General features: G+C 60.0%; 1 protein-coding gene across 1 annotated transcript in view; it reads right to left on the bottom strand.

Annotated features, from left to right (window-relative positions):
* The window catches only part of CFAP46 (cilia and flagella associated protein 46), a gene marked incomplete at its 5' end in the record, with an annotated part of 91481 nt that extends 86276 nt beyond the window's left edge, over positions 1-5205 (bottom strand). The window contains 7 exons of the mRNA XM_080823705.1: positions 650-744; positions 1208-1331; positions 2211-2375; positions 3568-3632; positions 4190-4321; positions 4532-4656; positions 5157-5205. Of these exons, the coding sequence (XP_080679831.1) occupies positions 650-744; positions 1208-1331; positions 2211-2375; positions 3568-3632; positions 4190-4321; positions 4532-4656; positions 5157-5205 (755 nt within the window). The remainder of the gene's footprint in view (positions 1-649; positions 745-1207; positions 1332-2210; positions 2376-3567; positions 3633-4189; positions 4322-4531; positions 4657-5156) is intronic.
* Between the last annotated feature and the right edge of the window lie 12373 nt (positions 5206-17578).

Here is a 17578-nt window from a genome sequence, read left to right as displayed (position 1 = left end):
GTTCCTTCACGGGCCAAGACGACTGCTCGTACCTCCTCACGCCCTCACTCCCCGCACAGGCCCCTGCCGGAACCAGGCCCACAGGAGGGCAAACCCGCAGGCTGGCTGGGCCCTTCGTGCCTCCCCTGTCAGGACCCTGGGCAGCAAACTGCCTCCCTCTACTCAGACACACAATGATCTCCCCACGGCCCTCGCCTCACGCGCTCTGGACCCCCCCACGGCTCTCCCCTCGCACACGGCGGCTCTCCTCCCGCTTCATCCCCTCCTGCCGCTCCAGCAGGTGTCTGCCCGCGCCCGGGGCCATTCTTCCTCCACTTCAAACCACTCCCGCCAGGGTGCTATCCAAGGCGACCCCTCCTGCTTTGCTCGATGTCAAGGTCAAGTGTGAAGGCTCATCTGAAAGGGCCTGTCAGACGGATCTCGCCCCGCTGCGCCTCTCCTCCTTGGCCACTTTCCTGGCTGGCTTAGAAGCTACACTCACCCACTGGCGGCCTCTCTGGCCACTTCTAAGTCAAGGCAGGCAGAGTCCCATCCTCGGGCCCAGGCCTCTCCCTACTGATCCACCGTCACCCACCCCCCCGCACAGCCCTATCCCCTCTAGGTGCCACCCGGACCCTGAGTCAGCACCTAAAACTCCTAAAACACGTACGCTTTCAGCATATTAATGTGGTAAGTGACGGCCAGGCTGGTGGAGGTTTTCTTCTCTTCCTCTAACTGAAGCTCATCCACTAGTCCGTGTCGTACCTGTTACAAAATGGAAGAGAATTGTTAATTGATTTAAACAAATAAGTAGGTAGAAATCCAGATATTAGTTATTATTTTACAATTATTTATCTTTTAAAATAATACTTATAACGAACAAGTCCCTCTTCGTTAGTTATATTTTGTATTTAGTTTTCGTGGAGAACCTAAGTTGGTTTCCCATACACCGAAGTTAGCAGATGATGACGTTCCTCGTACACGCTCAGGGGCTTATGATTCCTTAATCTTAGCAAATCTTCCGCTAGCCTGTTCTTAATTCAATGCTGTTACAAGTGAAACATTCAAAGATCACAATGAAGGCAACGATGTTGGTTTTTTGTCAACGTACGCACGATGCACATGTGCTTTCCTCTCGGTGGACGGACCTGCCGTTGTTATACACAGTTCCCCAAAGATGACATTTAAGAAGGTCACTTCTGCCCACATCGCTCATACGCCGACTCACCATGACGGAATAGACGTGTCGGTATTTGTGCGGCACGTTAGCTTTTATAAACGGTGCTGCGGTGACACAAAATTTTATGGCCTCTTCCTTTTTTCCGGCTTGGAGATAACAGTCCAGAAGCTCCCTGGGTAATATAAACCAACTGGATATTAAAACCTGATGCAATCATTTCCCACCACAGATGTCTAATAACCAGGTTATTATGCATTCATCACGTCTCGCAAACTTCAGAAAGATACGCGGCTCAGCCGGCTCCTTACCACACACCCGCGGCACGCGGCTCGGCAGCGTCTGCGAGCTGTGCTACCCTCGGCAGCAGGGAAAGGAAATGTCTGCATCGTAACTACCTCGAACATTTAAAATAGCATTTTTCAGAAAGATTGTATTTATACTTATTTTCTGTTAAAAGCTCCCTAAACAGCCATAAGGCAGGTAAAGAAAGCCTCTAGATTCTGGATTCCAAGTTCAGGGCACATCCTCTGGGTCCCCCTCGCAGACGCTCCGCCAGGCTCTGGCCTGCATGTCGTGCTCCCCAAAGATAGGAAAAGTCTGGCCGCTCGCCCCCTGGTCCCTTCAGCACAAGGATCACACGCTGACATACCTCACTGTGGCTTCTCGGGGCTGTCTCTCTGGTGAGGCACTAGGCACACACCTCCCTAAACAGGGCCCTCCTGGCCGAGTTTTACATTGCTAAAATGTCTACCCCATTAACAATTTACTGAACCAAGTTAAAACCACAAGCCGGCATTATGACCCAAGCTCACATTTCCTGTGTTCTGAGTCCAAGCACTCGTCTTGTTATAACCCATGATCAGGACCCTGGGATTTCGTCTGCAGACCTCATCAGACAAGACACACACAAAGCGCAATTGTAGCTGCAGATCAGAAAGCAGTGATACCCGCCCTGCCCTGTGACATGACCCTCCTGCCAGGAGCGAGTGGGAGGGGCAGGAGGTCAGAGGCTGCCGGTGTGTTGGGACCCGCGGCCGGGCCTTCAACTCACAGCATCAGCTCTGCCCGCCACTCCTTGTCTTCCTCCTCGGTCTGGTTTAACACACTGACGATCTGGGAGAGGCTGGAGATCAGATGGTGGTGATAGCCCGGCTTGAGAAACGGCCTCACCATTTGCCAGTAGAGGACCGACGCGTTGTACACCAGGAAGTAGTACCTGCAGGGCACGCAAAGGTCATCTGAGCAGGTTCCCGGCCCGCCAGGAGCCCATCCCGAGCCGGTCCTGAGTCCCCAAGTCCTCTGTCTCCAGCAGATGGCAACAGCACGATCTGAGCTGCTCTGGGCCAATCGCACCCACACTGCCTATGCAGAAGGGCACGGAGGCTGCAGGTCAAGTCCAGCCACGATGGCCCGGCCACGTGAGTCCTGACCCATTCGGTCATTCCAAAAGCGATAGGCTCCCTGTGAGAACGCACCAGCTGGCAAGGTCTCCCTTGGTTTCCAAGAGATAAACAAGAACAGGCAAATGCAGAGGGAATCAAGGAAGGCTTCCTGGAGGAAGGACCATCCTGCTGAGACGGGACAGCAGTGCAGGGAAAGGGTCTGGCAGGTTAAAAAAAAGAAAAAAAAAAGAAGAGTGGAAACTTTGGGGACCAAAATCCCCATGCCTGAGCATGAGGTGCAAAGTGGGGCAGGAGGGGGGGTGAGGAGGGGAGCAGGGACAGCCCTCAGATGGTGGGCTTTTTCCTGAAGGCTGGACAGAGCCTGGAGGAATCTGAGTGAGGGTCCCACAGGGCCAATCGGCCTTTCTTGCTCCTGGCCCCTCGGAGAAGCCAGCTCGGCCTTGTAAGGCCCCAGGAGCCTGGGGAGGAGACTCTCAGAGGACTGATCAGTGAGCGAGTCAGGACTCACACCCGCACCTCCCGTAAGTGGTGCATCCGACTCAAATAGGTCGCGTTACTGCCCCTTTGCCTGCAAACCTAACGGTTTCAATAACAATTCTTTTTGACGAAGGAAACCTTCAGTAGGAAAGTGTGCTGGACTTGCAGCTGAATCGTTGTGCACGTGAGGCCTCGGCCCGTCTGCCAGAGGGGATGTGGGCGAGGGGGGGCTGGGGAGGGAGGGACCCTGATGCTGGACCCTCACAGAGGCCCAGAAAGTAAGGGGGCCATGGAGACCGGCCGACGGAGGAGTTCCCACAGACCAAAGCCATGTGATCACAGGAACCGCAGGACAGACAAAAGGGTGAGGCCAAGGGACTCGTGTGCGCGGCCCAGCCCTACACGTTAGCAACAGAGCATTCTGCGGGGGCACCCCCACAGTCTCAACAGGCAGAAGCATGTGGTAAATCCTGGTCCTGGACCTTTTATCCAATCCCAGTTAGAAACGGCCAATTCTATTACGCCTACCTGGGTTCCCCTTTTGCAAAGTTTATTGCCTTCATGTACTGAGTCACACAATTTTCAAATTCTTCCTAAAACAATATAAAAACGCATCATTATATTGAATTTGCCACTGACACATCAATCGTTCGTCATGGCCACGTCCGTGGACGTCAAGCCGCCTACGGACTGGCCTGGGAGCCCGTGTGTGAGCAGCCGGAGCCCGGGCACCTCGCGAGTCCACACGCACACCCGGCCCAGGTCCAGGGCAGCTGTCCTGGGCACGACCAGAGCACGAGCATGCGGACGCCCAAGGTCAAACAGGAACTTGGGGAACGCACGGGTGGGGAACAGGCCGGTTTCCCACCACCGACAAGGAATCGCTCGCTGACCTTCCCCTGGAGTTCTTTAGGGTTTGTCTGACCCGACTGCAATTTCGGAAGCAGGGTGAGACTGTAAGTCTTTTGACACAAGATGTAAAATTTTGAGGAGACTCAAAGCAGCCTCAGGGAAAACCCGGAGGGGCACAAACCCTTAGGTATTTGTTTAGGAACGGGGACCTAGCATGGGGGGGGTGCAGCGGGGGGTTGGCTGTGCCCCGAAAAGCTTCACCCTCAAATGGAGGCCTGCCCTCTGGGGCGTCTCTCACCAGGTTTTCGGTGGACTTGGGGGCACAGAGCTGAGCCCTGCACAGGTGCGCTCGGCCCAGGAACTGGGTGACGGGCCCCTTCACCTTGAAGTACATCTGCAGGCAGTCATCGCTCATCTCGGGGTGTCCCATCTGCAAGACACCGCAAGTCGCTGCCATGAACAGCCCAGAGGGGTGTCCGCAGAGAGCCTGGCAGGCGGCAGGTCTGAAGACAGACCTGAGGACCGCAGGGCCCTACCCCCACCCGGGTGCTCCTGCTCTCTCAGGCTCGGCCTCCTGCTCCCAGAAACAGTGACCCTCCTAGGACACCGACCCCCCACCCCCACCCCACGCACTCAGTACCTTCAGGGCTTGTTCTGCGCACAAAACAAACAGATCGGGGCTGAAGCTTTCCATGGGGTCAAACTCTGACCTCCCCAGGTTGGCCGACTTAATCAGCTCATAAGCCCTCTTCAGGGAGGCCTCATCTGCCGGGACGACAGAGGACAGAGCCCACATGGCATCACCGTGCACCGGGGACCAGTGTGGGAGGGGCCTGCTGTCCGGCCTCTACCCCGCTGCTGTCCCGGGTCCGGCCTCCAGCCCCCGCAACCCCCACCCCGGCGCACCGGGCTCCACCGCCCCCCACCCCCGCCGCGCACCGGGCTCCACCCCCCGCGGACCGGCCTCCGCCCCCCGCGGCCGCCCCCGCGCCCCCAGGCTCCACCAGGCCGGAGCGTCCCAGCAGGGGGCAGGCATCCCGAGCCCCCCGTGGAGGACGGCGACGCGGGCCGCGGGGGTCCTGCGGCGGGGGCGGGGGCGGGGGCGCAGGCCGGACCTCCTGCAGTGGGCACCCCCAGGCGGGACCCGGCCGCCCCGGCTGTGCGGTCCCCTGGGACGGGTGTGTCGCCTCCCCGGGGGCAGCGTCCTGGGGCTTCCGGGTCCCTCGGGCCGGGGGTCGGGGCCGGGGGTCGGGGCCCCCGCCCACCCTGCTGGCTCTGCGCGCGGGCCAGCTCCTGCGTGATGACCAGGTCCATGGCGGCGTCTCGGCCGGCGGCGGGCGGTTGCCTAGCGACCGAGGGACGCGGCCGGCGTACGGGTCGGCGACGGGGCCCCTCGGCGGAGGCGAACGGCCGCGCGGGCACCGCCCTGAGCGCGCTCCCGCCGGTTCCCGCGGGCGACGGGGGGCGGGCGCGCGGCCAGGGCAGGGCGCGCCGGCGTCGGGGCCCCACGCTGGCCCGGGCGCCCAGGTCGCGCCGCTGCCCGCCCCCTCCCGGGACGGTGCTGCCGCCGCCCCGCGCCCCCGCCCGAGCGGCCCCCAGGTCGGGGTCGCCCCTGGGTCTGGCCCGACCGTTCCCGCGCAGGCTCCTGCCGGGGCCGTTCCCGTTCGTCCCGCGTGCGCCCTGCAGACCCGGGGCCCCGCGTGGACGCGTCTGGGGCCCGGATCCTGAGCGGGGCTGAGCCCGGAGGCGGCTGCGAGCCGGGGCGGCCGCTCTGTCCGGGCGTCGGGGAGGCTCTGGGCGGGAGGCGCGGCGCGCGGCTGTGTGGACGAGCGCCCGGGGGCAGCGGGGCTGGAGACCCCCCAGCCCTGGAGACCCCTGGGCCAGGAGCAGCGGGAAGAGGTGGGGGGGCGGAGAGGCGGAGGGCGCGCCGGGCCGAGGGAGGGGTGGGGGGGGCCGCTGCATCAGAGGTGGCCGAGGTGAGCCCTGAGAAGCGGCGGCTGGGATTAACCACGGGGAGGCCTTGAGCCACCAAGAATAGCGGATTCTGAAGCGGGGGGAGCACCGGAGGGGTGGGCGGGGGTGGGGAGCTCCGGAGGGGTGGGCGGGGGTGGGGAGCACCGGAGGAGTGGGCGGGGGTGGGGGCGCGCCCCGAGGGGTGGGCGGGGGTGGGGGCGCGCCCCGAGGGGTGGGCGGGGGGGGAGCGCCCCGGAGGGGGGGGCGGGGGGGGAGAGCACCGGAGGGGGGGGCGGGGGGGCGGAGCCCCGGACGGGTGGGCGGAGGGGGGGTCCGCGGCAGACACAGAGGCGCGCCAGCCTTTCCAGGACGCTTGGCTTCTGATGGAGCGGAAGGGGCGAGGCAGGGACCTGGTCTTTGGGGAGGGGTGTCTCTAAGGGATAAGACAGTGAACCCTTCCCAGGTTGATGGCTCTGTTGGTCAATGGGACCGCGCGGGAGGGAGTCCCGCGGCACCTCCCGGCCCGGCAGCGGCCGAGAAAGCGAAGTGGGCCAGGAACGGCCCTGCACCCGCATGTGGGTGTTGATGGGATCCGTCAGCGCCGGCAACAAACGGGAGAGCCCAGAGGCCCCCGTGGAGAAGAGCATCAAAAACAGACCAGTGTGGAACGAATTTAACAAAAGAGGTGACTCTCCGGGCACTACAGCTGCAAAGCCGAGGAGAGACGTGGGGAGAGGGTCGGGGGCCGGAAGGCGAAGACGGGTTTGCGGGCGGCTCTTCCGCGGGCGCGCTTCTCGCTCAGTGCAGTCCCAGCCGCCGCCCTGCGGACCTTTTTCTGGAGGTCGACAGCCGACCCCAAGGTATCCCCAAGGTATCCACGGAAACACAGAGGGCCTGGAGTGGCCAAGACGCCCGGGAGGGGACAGCAGCGTTGGAGGACTCACACTCCGTCATTTCCAGAGTGACAGTAAGGCCGTCACAGTACGGAAGACAGTGTAGACCCGCGGAGCAGAACAGAGTTCAGAACCAGATCCCGAGTCCAGAGTCCGCTGGTCTGGTCGACGCGCTGATGCAGGAAAAGGGAGGGTCTTTCTCACCACGGTGCCGGGACACCTCGGAGGTGGGGGGCCCGGGGACACGTAGCCCCCGCCCCGCCAGGCAGCCCCCGTCAGAGCCAGGTCACGGGCCGTGTGTGTGGGACAGAAAGGAAGTAGTGCACCGTCCTGGAGCAGACGCCAGCGTCTTAGCTAGGGCACGGACAGCGAAGCCGTCAAGGAAAGGAACAGAGCTGTCCACACCAAAACTAAAACCCCTGCTCTTCGAAGGACTGTGAAGAAAACGAACAGATTGGGAGAAGATGCTCGCAACGAATAAACCTGACGTGCAAACCGCATCCAGGGCATAGTTTTAAAAGCCAATAAATCTGTAAGGAAAGACAACACACCAAAAACTGGGCAGAAGATGCGGACAGGCCCTGGACAGTGGAAGAGCTAAGATCACCGACGGAGCAGGACGGAGTGGCACTCGGCACCCCGAGTCGTCAGGAAATACAGATCTAACTCGCAACGAGATTCTGCTGTGGGCCCACGCGGACTGCTGAAACGGAAGAGACCATGATGAGATACACCCATGGGGACCCTCACCCACGGCCAGTGGGAATGAAACATGGTACGGTCGCTGAGAAACAGAAGGTTTTTAATAAAGTTAGACAAGCTGCTACCCTAAAGCCCCACAATCTACTTTTAGGGGTTTACCCAAGTCGGATGACGTGTCCGCAGAGAGCCGGGCTCAAGGATGGCCACAGCAGCTCGGTTCCTGTTAGCCCCAAAGTGGAAACAGCGCACGTAGCCAGCCGGGAGCCCGGTGTGGTGTGGGCACACGATGGGCTGCCTCCCCGCGGGCAGGAGGACCAAGCCAGGACACCGACCAGCAACGTGCAGGCACGTGAAAGAGGGAGGGCAGCGGCACCGGGCGTGCAGGAGCCCTCTCTGTGAGTCCGTGTCCACCGGGTTCTGGGCCAGGCAGAGGGAACCAAAGGCCGGGGAGACCAGGGTGCGGCTCAGAGGGAAGAGGGGGCGGGCAGGGCCCTCATATTCCCTGGAGCGTCAGGCACGTGGTCGTACTCCCTTCCAAACTCCTTGCAGTCGCCGTTCACAGCGGAGAGCCAGCGGAACACCCATGGGCGGTCGTGGAGGCGTCTGGTCCCAGGGCCAGTGGGACCGAGCTGAGACCCGGCTGTGTGGGGAGGAGCACCGGCCTGGGGCACCCGGACGGGGTGGCTGTGAGCCGCTGGCACCCGGAGGAGTCGGGCGGAGAGAAGAAGAGAACGTTGAGGCTGGCCAAGTGTTGGCTCCCTGCCTCGCCTCCAAGACCGTGCAGAAGTCCGTGCTGCTCCTCGTTCTGCTTGTCTCTCTCTGCGCCTTCTCCCCCGCTCCTACTCCAGGAATAGGTTCCGATTTTGGGGAAGCAGAAGGCTACCTCACTTCCCACCTCCCTTGTAGCCAGTGTGGTCAAGTGACCAAGTTCTGGTCCCTTTAAAGCAACTTTAGGGGAGGGTTCTCGCAGGGAGAGCAACCCCTCAGTGGGTCCTCCTCTTGCCTGCTGGTGGAAATGTGGCCATGAAGGCTGGAGCCTGAGCAGCTATTTTGTGCCGTGAGGTGATGACCTCCACACGTGGACGAAGAAGCCTGGGTCTCCCGGCTGTGGGGCAGCTGCTCGGTCCTGGATGGCCTTACGTGAAAAAGAAACAGACATTCCTCTTGTTAAACCTAAGCTGCTCCTTTTTCCCCCGGGGACACGCCCAGCGGATGTCCTCCAGGGTTTCATTTTGCATTTTCAAGAAGACTGAGATGCGGGCAGACCCCGGGCAGATTTCTGGCAGGTGTCATGTGTACGTTTTCTTAGATAAGATTTAAAATTCAAAGCATGACGAAGGATATACACACGTGTACCCATGTGCATACACGGTAGTGTGTGGCACGTGTGTGTGCTTGTGTATCTGATAAAACAGCTTCTGCCCAGACGTGATTCTGAAACCCACAACTCCGTTTCGCTCGGGCTCTGGAGTCGCGCACCGTCTTGGGGGTAGAAGGCTCAGGCCCTGTTCCGTCAGCCAGCCGTGTGCCCCCAGAGCGCCCTCGAATGTGGGTTCATTCAGAGGGACACTTGGCACCATGCGCACGGCTGTTACATTTAATCCCCCCAAGGAAGTATCTCCCAACATTACATAGTAAGACATTTTCCAAATCCTAGAGCATTAAATATTAAAACTCCCTCTCCTAGTCACACCGTAGCCTTAAACCTGAAGACAGGGGCGCGGAGCTCTCTCTTTGCTGGGTGGCGTTTCGTTTCGTGAGGACAGTCCGGGTCAGGCCCGACCTGCTCTTTTCCTTTCTTTGCCTGAGCACTGAGTGTGGAACTTGTGGGGTGCTGTGCGCTTCCCCGGCCGGTGCGCCTCCTCGCCGGTGCTCTGACCCCGGACGCGAGGACAGGCCACGGCGGCCCCGACGCACCCCGCCGAGGGCGCGGCATCGCCCACATAGGGACACGCCGCGCTCACGGGAAGGCTTCAGCGTGGGCCGCCCTTCCCCCGACGGTCCTTGGGCCTCCTGGGCTGGCCTCCCGACGGCACCTGCGCCCGCCTGCAGAAGGAGGTCCCTGACACGCACCTGCGTGTCCCTCAAATCAGCCCCTTGGTCACCCTCTTCCACACGGGGACCCGCGGCCCGCGTCGGCTCGGGCTGCTCTAACGGTTCCCACGGCAGGGGGGCCTGGTCTCCGCCCAGGGGCAGCCATCCGCAAGCCGGGGATGCCGGGCTGCAGCAGGAGGCAGGTCTGGGGCGTCCGCTCCGACTTCGGAGGCCCGTCCCCTGCACTCGCGAACTGCTTCCGGGACGCGGCCACTGGCCCTTCAAGCTCGCCGGCGCTTGGGAAACTGGGCACGTTCTCTTCTTTGTTTCGAGCAGGAGAGTTTGTGCGTGCGTGTGGCTGTGGGGGTGTGTGTGTGCGTGTGTGTGCGTGCGTGTGGCTGTGTGTGTGTGTGCATGTGCGTGTGGCTGTGTGTGGGTGTGTGTGCATGCGTGTGGGTGTGTGTGTGCGTGCGTGTGGCTGTGTGTGGGTGTGTGTGGGTGTGCGTGGGCGTGCGTGTGGCTGTGGGAGAGTCACTGGTACCTCCCAGCCCCGTGGGTATGTTTCTGAAACAGCGTCCGTGTCACCCAGACCTGAGAACGCACAGACGTGAACATGCGCTTGTCTCTCATCCTCTCTGTATCTTGGGCTCTTTTCCTACTCTTTCTTTATTTTGTGTCTCTTTCTTGTCTTCTTGGTCAGGCTAGCTGGGTTCTACTTTATTATTTTCCTTTAAGAAAAAAAAAAGAATGAGCTTTCGGGTTTATTCATTGACCCTAGAATTTGTTTTTTACTATTTTTCATTCTTACCCTCCCCTTCTGTCACTTACCTCGGCCGTACATTCTAGTTCATCTTGAGTTGGATGCTTACTTACATCACTTTCCCCTTTTCTCGTTAGATAATGTCACTAAGCAGGGGTGTGGTGTTTTGTCCGAGCACCACGGGCCCCGTCATGTCGGGTACGTAGTGCAAAAGCTTGATGGTCGGGCGCCTGACTGGCTCCGTGGATGCGGTACGCGGCCCTTGATCTCAGGATCGTGGGCTCGAGCCCCACATTCAGTGGAGAGATTACCTAAAAACAAAATCGCTTTTCAAAAACTGGTTTAATTCTCAAATTGTTGAAACATGTTTTCTTACACAAATACGGAGGGAGTACGAGGCCCCATGCCCTTTACCTCATTAGCAAGGAGACGGGCAGCACGGCCGTCAGTTGGGTCTGAGGAGACGCCCCCGCGGGCGGGGGTGGGATGCCGTGACTGAGACGGGGGCACTCCCGGGGCCCGGCGTCAGGGCAGAGACCACAGGGGGACCTCCGTGTCCCCAGGTTGGACAGCCATCCGGAGGGTCCGGGCCGGAGCTGTGCCGTCTGCGTGGCGGACGTTAACCGTCACGTGCCATCACCTTGCTGACTTCCGAATTCCGGCTGTTTTTCGGACGGTGGGGTTTTCCATGTCATTTACTGGACGTTCTGTAATGAGAGCGCGACAGTTTCCGAAAGAAGTCGCGTGTTCAGATGGGGGTGTTTGTGGTCTGCTGGTGGTCTTGCTTCCCGTGGCGCTGTGAGCCCGGCTGCGTCTGCTCCGGGGGCTTCCTGAAGTTCCTCCGGGCCCAGACGCGCACCCGGCTCCCAGCGTCCACGGACGTTTGCGAGGCTGTGCCGGCCATCAGCTGAGTGCGCCACGGCTTTGCTTTCGTTTGTCCGTGGGCAGGTTCCCGTCCGGGCCCCGGGCTCCGTGAACTCGATTCTGTACGGCTGGGCGCAGAGGTGTTTATGGCCGTCCCGTCTTCACTGTGGGCTGCCCCTTGGTCACTGTAACGTGCGCATCCCTGTCTCATTAGGGCGTCTGGACTTGCATCCAACTTCGTCTGACACTAAGTCCTCAAGCCCTCTGTCCCCCTCTTTATTGTGCTCCCATCTCCCTGCAGTGACACCCACTGGCCTTAAACGTCCCATTTTCAGGGTTCTGACAAATGCATTTGCCCGCAACCACACTCCAACCAGGATGCAGGTCGTTCGGTCCCCCCATGGAGGCCCCTACGTCCCAGCCAGTGCCCCCGCCCCCGGACCACACCTGCTCCCACTTCCCTCACCACGGCTGGCCTGGCGTCCCGCTCCGCGTGAGATCTGACCAAATGTTCTCTGGCATCCGGCTCTTCTCACTCAGCACGACGCTCTCCAGACTGTGCATGTGGCCGTGCATGAAGCTTGTTCCCAAATACGCTGCGTAGCATAGCTGGCCCCAAATGGCACAGGGTAAGGGGCTCAAACCCCCGCGCAGCAGTAAATCGCATGTCACTCTTTTTTTCTTTAAGATTTTATGTATTTATTTGGGAGAGAATGAGAGAGAGAGAGCATGAAGGGGGAGAAGCAGACGCCCCGCCGAGCAGGGGGCCCGATGCGGGGCTCCCTCCCAGGACTGGCGGGAATCACCCGCGCTTACTGCAGACTTACCCTTAAACACATGCGTACACACGTGTTGTTTGTACACATGACGCGTGTCATCTGCTGTGTCCTGACCACGAAGCGAGCTAGAGTGGGGACATGTCCGTGAGGAGATCACAGTGATGTCACCGTGCAGACGTCTGTGTAGAACTGGACTGGAGCAGTCCACGCTCGAGTCGCTCCAGCGGGAGCTGGGCTCCCGCCCTCGTGCACCCGTGCTCCTGCCGGGGGCTGCGATGAACACGGCTTCCACCAGTCCCGTGTGTCTGCAGGAACTTTGCCTTCGCTTCTCTGGGGCAGACGCAGAGGTGCAGGACGGGTGCAGACTCCGTAAAAACACGGACGGCTGCTTCCCAAAGGCTGCGCCGTTTCCATTTCCGCCAGCAGCGCGGGACCGTTCTGGCCGCCCCAGATCCCTGGCGGGGTCTGCCGTCCCCATCTTGTGGGTAGTGACGTGGCACACAATCCGTGTGGCTGAAGGAGCCCCGGGGCTGCCGCTGGGAAGCCTGGGCCACGTTCCCGTCACTCTGTGGCTCCTCTTGCGTTTGCCTGCACAGCTGTTCCCAGGAACTTGCACTTTTTCCAGTTTTCGGCCACGTGCGTGGTCCGCCTGTGAGCCCAGAGCTGCCGAGCCTCCAGCAGGCACGCACGCCATCCACCTCGGGGACCCCCAGCCCCCTCATGCTCCCCTGCACCCAAGATGCGGATGCGCCCGTTATTTCTGGCCGCAGGACCGAGGCAGACTACCACCTCTGCGTCTCTCTGATGCGGGTCAGCCCGCACACCTCCCTCCCACCCCGGGCGCCCCGGGGGCTGAGCACAGGGACCCACACAAGATCCAAAACGGCAGCTTCTCCTGGAACTGCTAAAAAATGAAATTCAACAAGTAAATTTTAAGGCTCTTACTGGCTTTGTTCAGTAATTCAAGAATCGGAGGGCGCCTGGGGGGCTCAATCGATGAAGCGTCTGCCTTCGGCTCAGGTCATGATCCCAGGGTCCGGGAATCGAGCCCCGCGTCGGGCTCCCTGCTCAGCGGGGAGTCTGCCTCTCCCTCCGCTGCAACCCCTGCCGTGCTCCGTCTGTCTGTCAGGTAGACAAACAAAATCTTAAAAGAGAGAGAGAGAAAAGGATCGGGCGTCCCACCCAGCAGATAGGAGGCCCTCAGAGGTGCTGCGCGAATTACAGGCAGGAGGGGGCGGGACGAGGACGTCACAGCAGCAAAACGCAGGTGGGTCAGTGCACGGTGACTTTTCTTTAGGGGGCGGATGCAGGGGCCTGGGGGACAGGTGACCCACCCAGGGCTGACGGGGCCGTTCCCGCCTCACTGCTCTAAGGATCCAGTTCTGGGTTCAGGTTGGTGACCTGGGGCTCGGGGTGAGCGGTTCCATTTTGGGCGTGTTGTCTTGTTTGTACGGAACCTACCGGAAGGTCTCTCGCCCAACCCACCCCTGTGGGAGGGGCCCCAGGCCTTGCCTTCCAAAGACACTGGCAGTGGTGCCCCGGGGCGGGGGGCGGGGGTTTCCCTTAGGCCCCGGTCTGAGGATGAGAAAGAGGCCGGGGTCAGGGCAAGGGTTCCCGGAAGGGTTTCCATTGTGTGCGAGCACAAGGCCAGGAGGACCTGCTAGAAGGGGAGCGCACTCTCACTGTCCCCAGCAGGGCCCGGCGGAGGGGGCAGCCCGTCCGAAACGTCCACAGACAGGGAGATCTGCTGGCGCGTTCCTGTGTCAGGGGCTCAGCACATGCCCAGTGCCTCAGGGAGAGAGGGCTCAGGGTCCCAGCCAGCGCTTTAGGCAGAAACGTCCAGGAAGACACTTCTGGGAGGCCCAGGCACGATGGGACCCTCATGCTCACAGGCCCAGACTCGGGACCCCCGGGGGAAAGCAGAGCAGTTTGGAGCCCACATTTGGGCACCCTCGCTGTGCACTGGGCCTCACACAGGTGCGCTGGGACCGCAGGGATGAAGGGAGAGGAGCAGAGCCCCTGTGCCCGGGGCAGAGGCAGACCCTGCATGGGTGGAGGAGGGGTGCGGTTTCTGAGCGAGGCCCAGATGCTCTGACCTCTCCCTGCTGGCTGGGCAGATGCCCGCCAGGATGCAGCCCCGCCCCCGGCTCGGGAGCCCCCAGGCCTGGCCTAGAGCAGCTCACCGGGTGTCCTCTGGCCACGGCTTGTTTTAGGAGACCCCAAATAGTTATTCATGTGTTCGTGTCTCCATGCTCTGGGCCTTGGAGTCCGGCCGGACAGCCAGGTGGCCTGGGACTCTCAGGGAAGGGGGACCATTCGGGACAGGCCGGCCTGGGAGCGCGGGCACGCAGGGGCCGAGGCCCGGGGCATCTGGAGGTCAGGGCAGGGGCCATCAGGGGGCCTTCTGTGCCGGGCTGTAGGCCACTCCCGAGCAGAGGGATGGGCAGTGATGCCGGGCAAGGCTGCCGGGAAGGAGAGCTCATCCAGGAAGGGGGAGGCTGTGGACGTTGGCGCAGGCGTCCGTGTGGCGCCACTTCCCGTCTAACCAGGCTGCTGGCTGCGCGGGAGGGTCTCGCAGGGAGAAGGCCCAGGAAGGAGGCGCCCTGCGGCTCCAACAACCTTGCCCGGGAGAGAGGATTTCAGATGCTCCAGAAAGTTCTGGGAGGCTGGGGAGCAGCCCCCACCAGTGTGCCCGGGGACATGGGACGACAGAGCCCTCAGAGACGGGTCCCTCCTGGGCGGCGCCATGAAGGGCAGGAACCGGGCCGTGTGTCCTGGAGCTGGAGGGCAAGCAGCCCCCACGGCCACAGTCCCAGAGCCGTGGGCACCAGTGTCCTTCCCCAGTGACGGGGCGGGAGGTTCCCTCAGTTCTGGGCTCGCCCCGAGGGTGCCAGGCATGTACTCCAACCACTCCCCGGGCCCCTGTCAACGAGGCTCGACCTCACCCCAGAGACCAAAAAGGTATTATTGCAAAAAAAAATGTATCGAGGGGGAAAAGCCAGGAAAAAATCAAGGCAGGGGTGAGGAAGCAGGAGGCGCCCGGGACGCCAGCGCAGCCGCCCGAGAAGCCGGCCACGGGAGCCGGCCACAGCCACGGGCCTCCACCACGACCCACACAACCCAGCACCAGATTCACAGATCATCTGGGGGAAGAAAAAGCTAAAAATAATAAACACAGAAAGCATCACATAAAAATACAAAAATATGAATAAACATAAAACATAAATGAAACCAATAAATATAAATACATCAAATAGAATAAGACCAAAGTCATAAACGTTACGGGCCTGTTGATGGAAAAAGACTCAAACTGGAGCACAAAGCAAAACCAGTTACCCGCTGTTAAGAGAGACCCGCCAACACCCCAGTGGCCCCGAGAGGTCGGACAGGTGGGAGGGACCGGGTGGGAGGGAGAGACAGCGAGAGTCCTGCTATCGGGCAAGGTTAAAATCAAATTAAGAAAGCATCAAAAAAAAAAGGTAGGAAAATATTCATAACAAGAAACCGTATTCTGTCTTACCTAAAATGGGCCAAGAAGACAGGTGTAAGATTCTGTCTCCGTTGGAGACATCCGATTGAGATCTGTGTCTTACGCTGGACATAGAGGACGAAACTTTTGTTTTCCACAGAATGTTCCGTTATTGATCCCAAATGAAGTTCCCAAAAAACCCTTAAATAGTCCCCAAAGTTGAAACAGTGCAGAGAACATTGTTGGATCATGACAACAAAATCAGACATTAAAACCCAACTGCAAACAGCCCTCCTCGCCGAAGAAAAACACCAGTGTCTCGGCCGACTCTGGGACCCAAGGAAAACAAACTCGTCGCACAGACCATCTCAGACCGAACCGGAGGGGGGCACGCGCGTTCCTGCCAAAAGCTGTCCTCTGCGGGAGAACGAATATTTGATTATGAACCAGAGCATCAGCCATCCAACTCAAGTGTTAGAAGGAATAACATTAACATGAAAGCACAAAGAAGAAAGTTAAACGGCGATATAGGAAAGAGGAGAGCAGAGGGACCAAATAAACCCAGGGAGCCCGGTGCCAGCTGAGAAAAATGGGAAAAACACAAATATAGAAAATAATAAATGACAAAGGAAGAATTGCATAGCGATTGAAGCTTAAAACTCACGGAGAGCACCTTGTTTTTCTGGTGCTTTTCTGGGACAAGCTGAAGGAGGAGAGCACCCGGAAGACAGAGGCCTCTCCGTGGCCAGTCACCTTGGAGGACACGGAGCCCGGTGCCCCAGACACAGCCCCAGCACCACGGGACTCAGGCCACAGAATTGCCCCAGGAAAGTTGTTCCCAGGAGACTGGAGAAAGGACAAGGGACTTGGGTATTCCTGGACACAGAGCCTCAGTAATACAAAGATATTAATTCCTTTAAACAGAATTAATAATTAATGCTATGTAAACAGTCCCAGAGCACAGAAAAAGAAGGAAATCTTCCAAATTATGTCTATGAAGACAGAACATCGATACAACAAGGTAGCAGAAAAGTGAAAGGTACAAACCCGTCTTGCCCGTGAATATCAACGCAGAACCTTCCATAAATAAGGCGTCAGCCGACAAAATCCAACAGCACAGAACAGAGGACGGCCAGGCTCATCCTGGGAGTTCAAAGGCAGCTCAACACTCGGACCCTGACTCCGTAAATCAGCACGTAACGAGCTTAGACAGGAAATAATGATTATTTCCATAAGCGCCTAAAACGCGTTTGATAAAACCAGTGTCTATTGTTGATGAAAAGCTCTGAATCGATTAGGAAGAAACGAGCGTTTTCCAACGCCCTAAGGACGGAGTGTCGTTGCTTCCACTAAGTCAGAAACAACACAAAGACGCTCGAGGTTTCCTTGGTGCAATTTGGTGACATGAAGGAATCAGAGGCATAAAGTGGGGCAAAGAAAGAACTTCTTTCAGGAAGGCCGGGCCGCGCGCCTGGGCCCGCAGGGGTCTGCGGCTCTCTCCCACCGGCTTACGGCCCACGGCCCCTCCCTGGTCCCTCACGTCCAGAGTGGCCAGTTACCACGTGGCTGGCTGAGTCCGTGGCCTCCATCCGCGGTGCAGAGGGCTTCTGTCGGGTGAAGGCCACGCTCCCCACTTCCAGACGGACGGCCTCTGTAACAGCGCACGGAGTCCTTGGCGTGGCAGGGATGGGCAGCACCTACTTCTGCTGCCCGAGCTCCTCAAGGTCTGAGGACCTGTACCTGGGATGCCCTTTGGGAAGGTGCCGTGGCCGTGGCCTGGGGACTGAGAGGAAGGAGCCGGCAGGACCCGCACCGGTGCTGCCGGGAGGACCTCTCTGGGCTTCGTCCCTCCTGCCCAGGGCCGTTGGGGGCCTGGCCCCTTCCAAACGGGAGGCCGGGCTGTCTCCTTTGGGTCCACAAACAGGGCAGAGCTCTGACCTACCGTGAGCCTGGGAACCCCGGGAGTCGCTGTGGGCCGGGGGGCTGGGTGAGGGCTTTGGAGCCAGACCGGCGGGCGTCGGCCCCCCACTGCTCATGCCTCCCGGGCGGCTGCAGGCCACGCACTCAGCCGTCAAGCCCGAGTTTCTCCATCTGTGACCCGGGAACCCTGCGCAAGTGTGGGGGCCGCGCCGAGGCTGGCGAGGGCGTCTGTGCGAGGTGGGGAGAATTGGGATGGCTTTAGGATATTGGGGTGCCCGCGCGTCCGGGTCTGGCTCCCGGGCTCAGACAGCTC

This window comes from Martes martes (genome assembly GCF_963455335.1).
Source record: "Martes martes genome assembly, chromosome: 14".
In the NCBI taxonomy this organism is placed as follows: Eukaryota; Metazoa; Chordata; class Mammalia; order Carnivora; family Mustelidae; genus Martes; species Martes martes.
The sequence above is the reverse complement of the archived record's forward strand: the minus strand, read 5'-3'. Positions and strand labels throughout refer to the sequence as shown.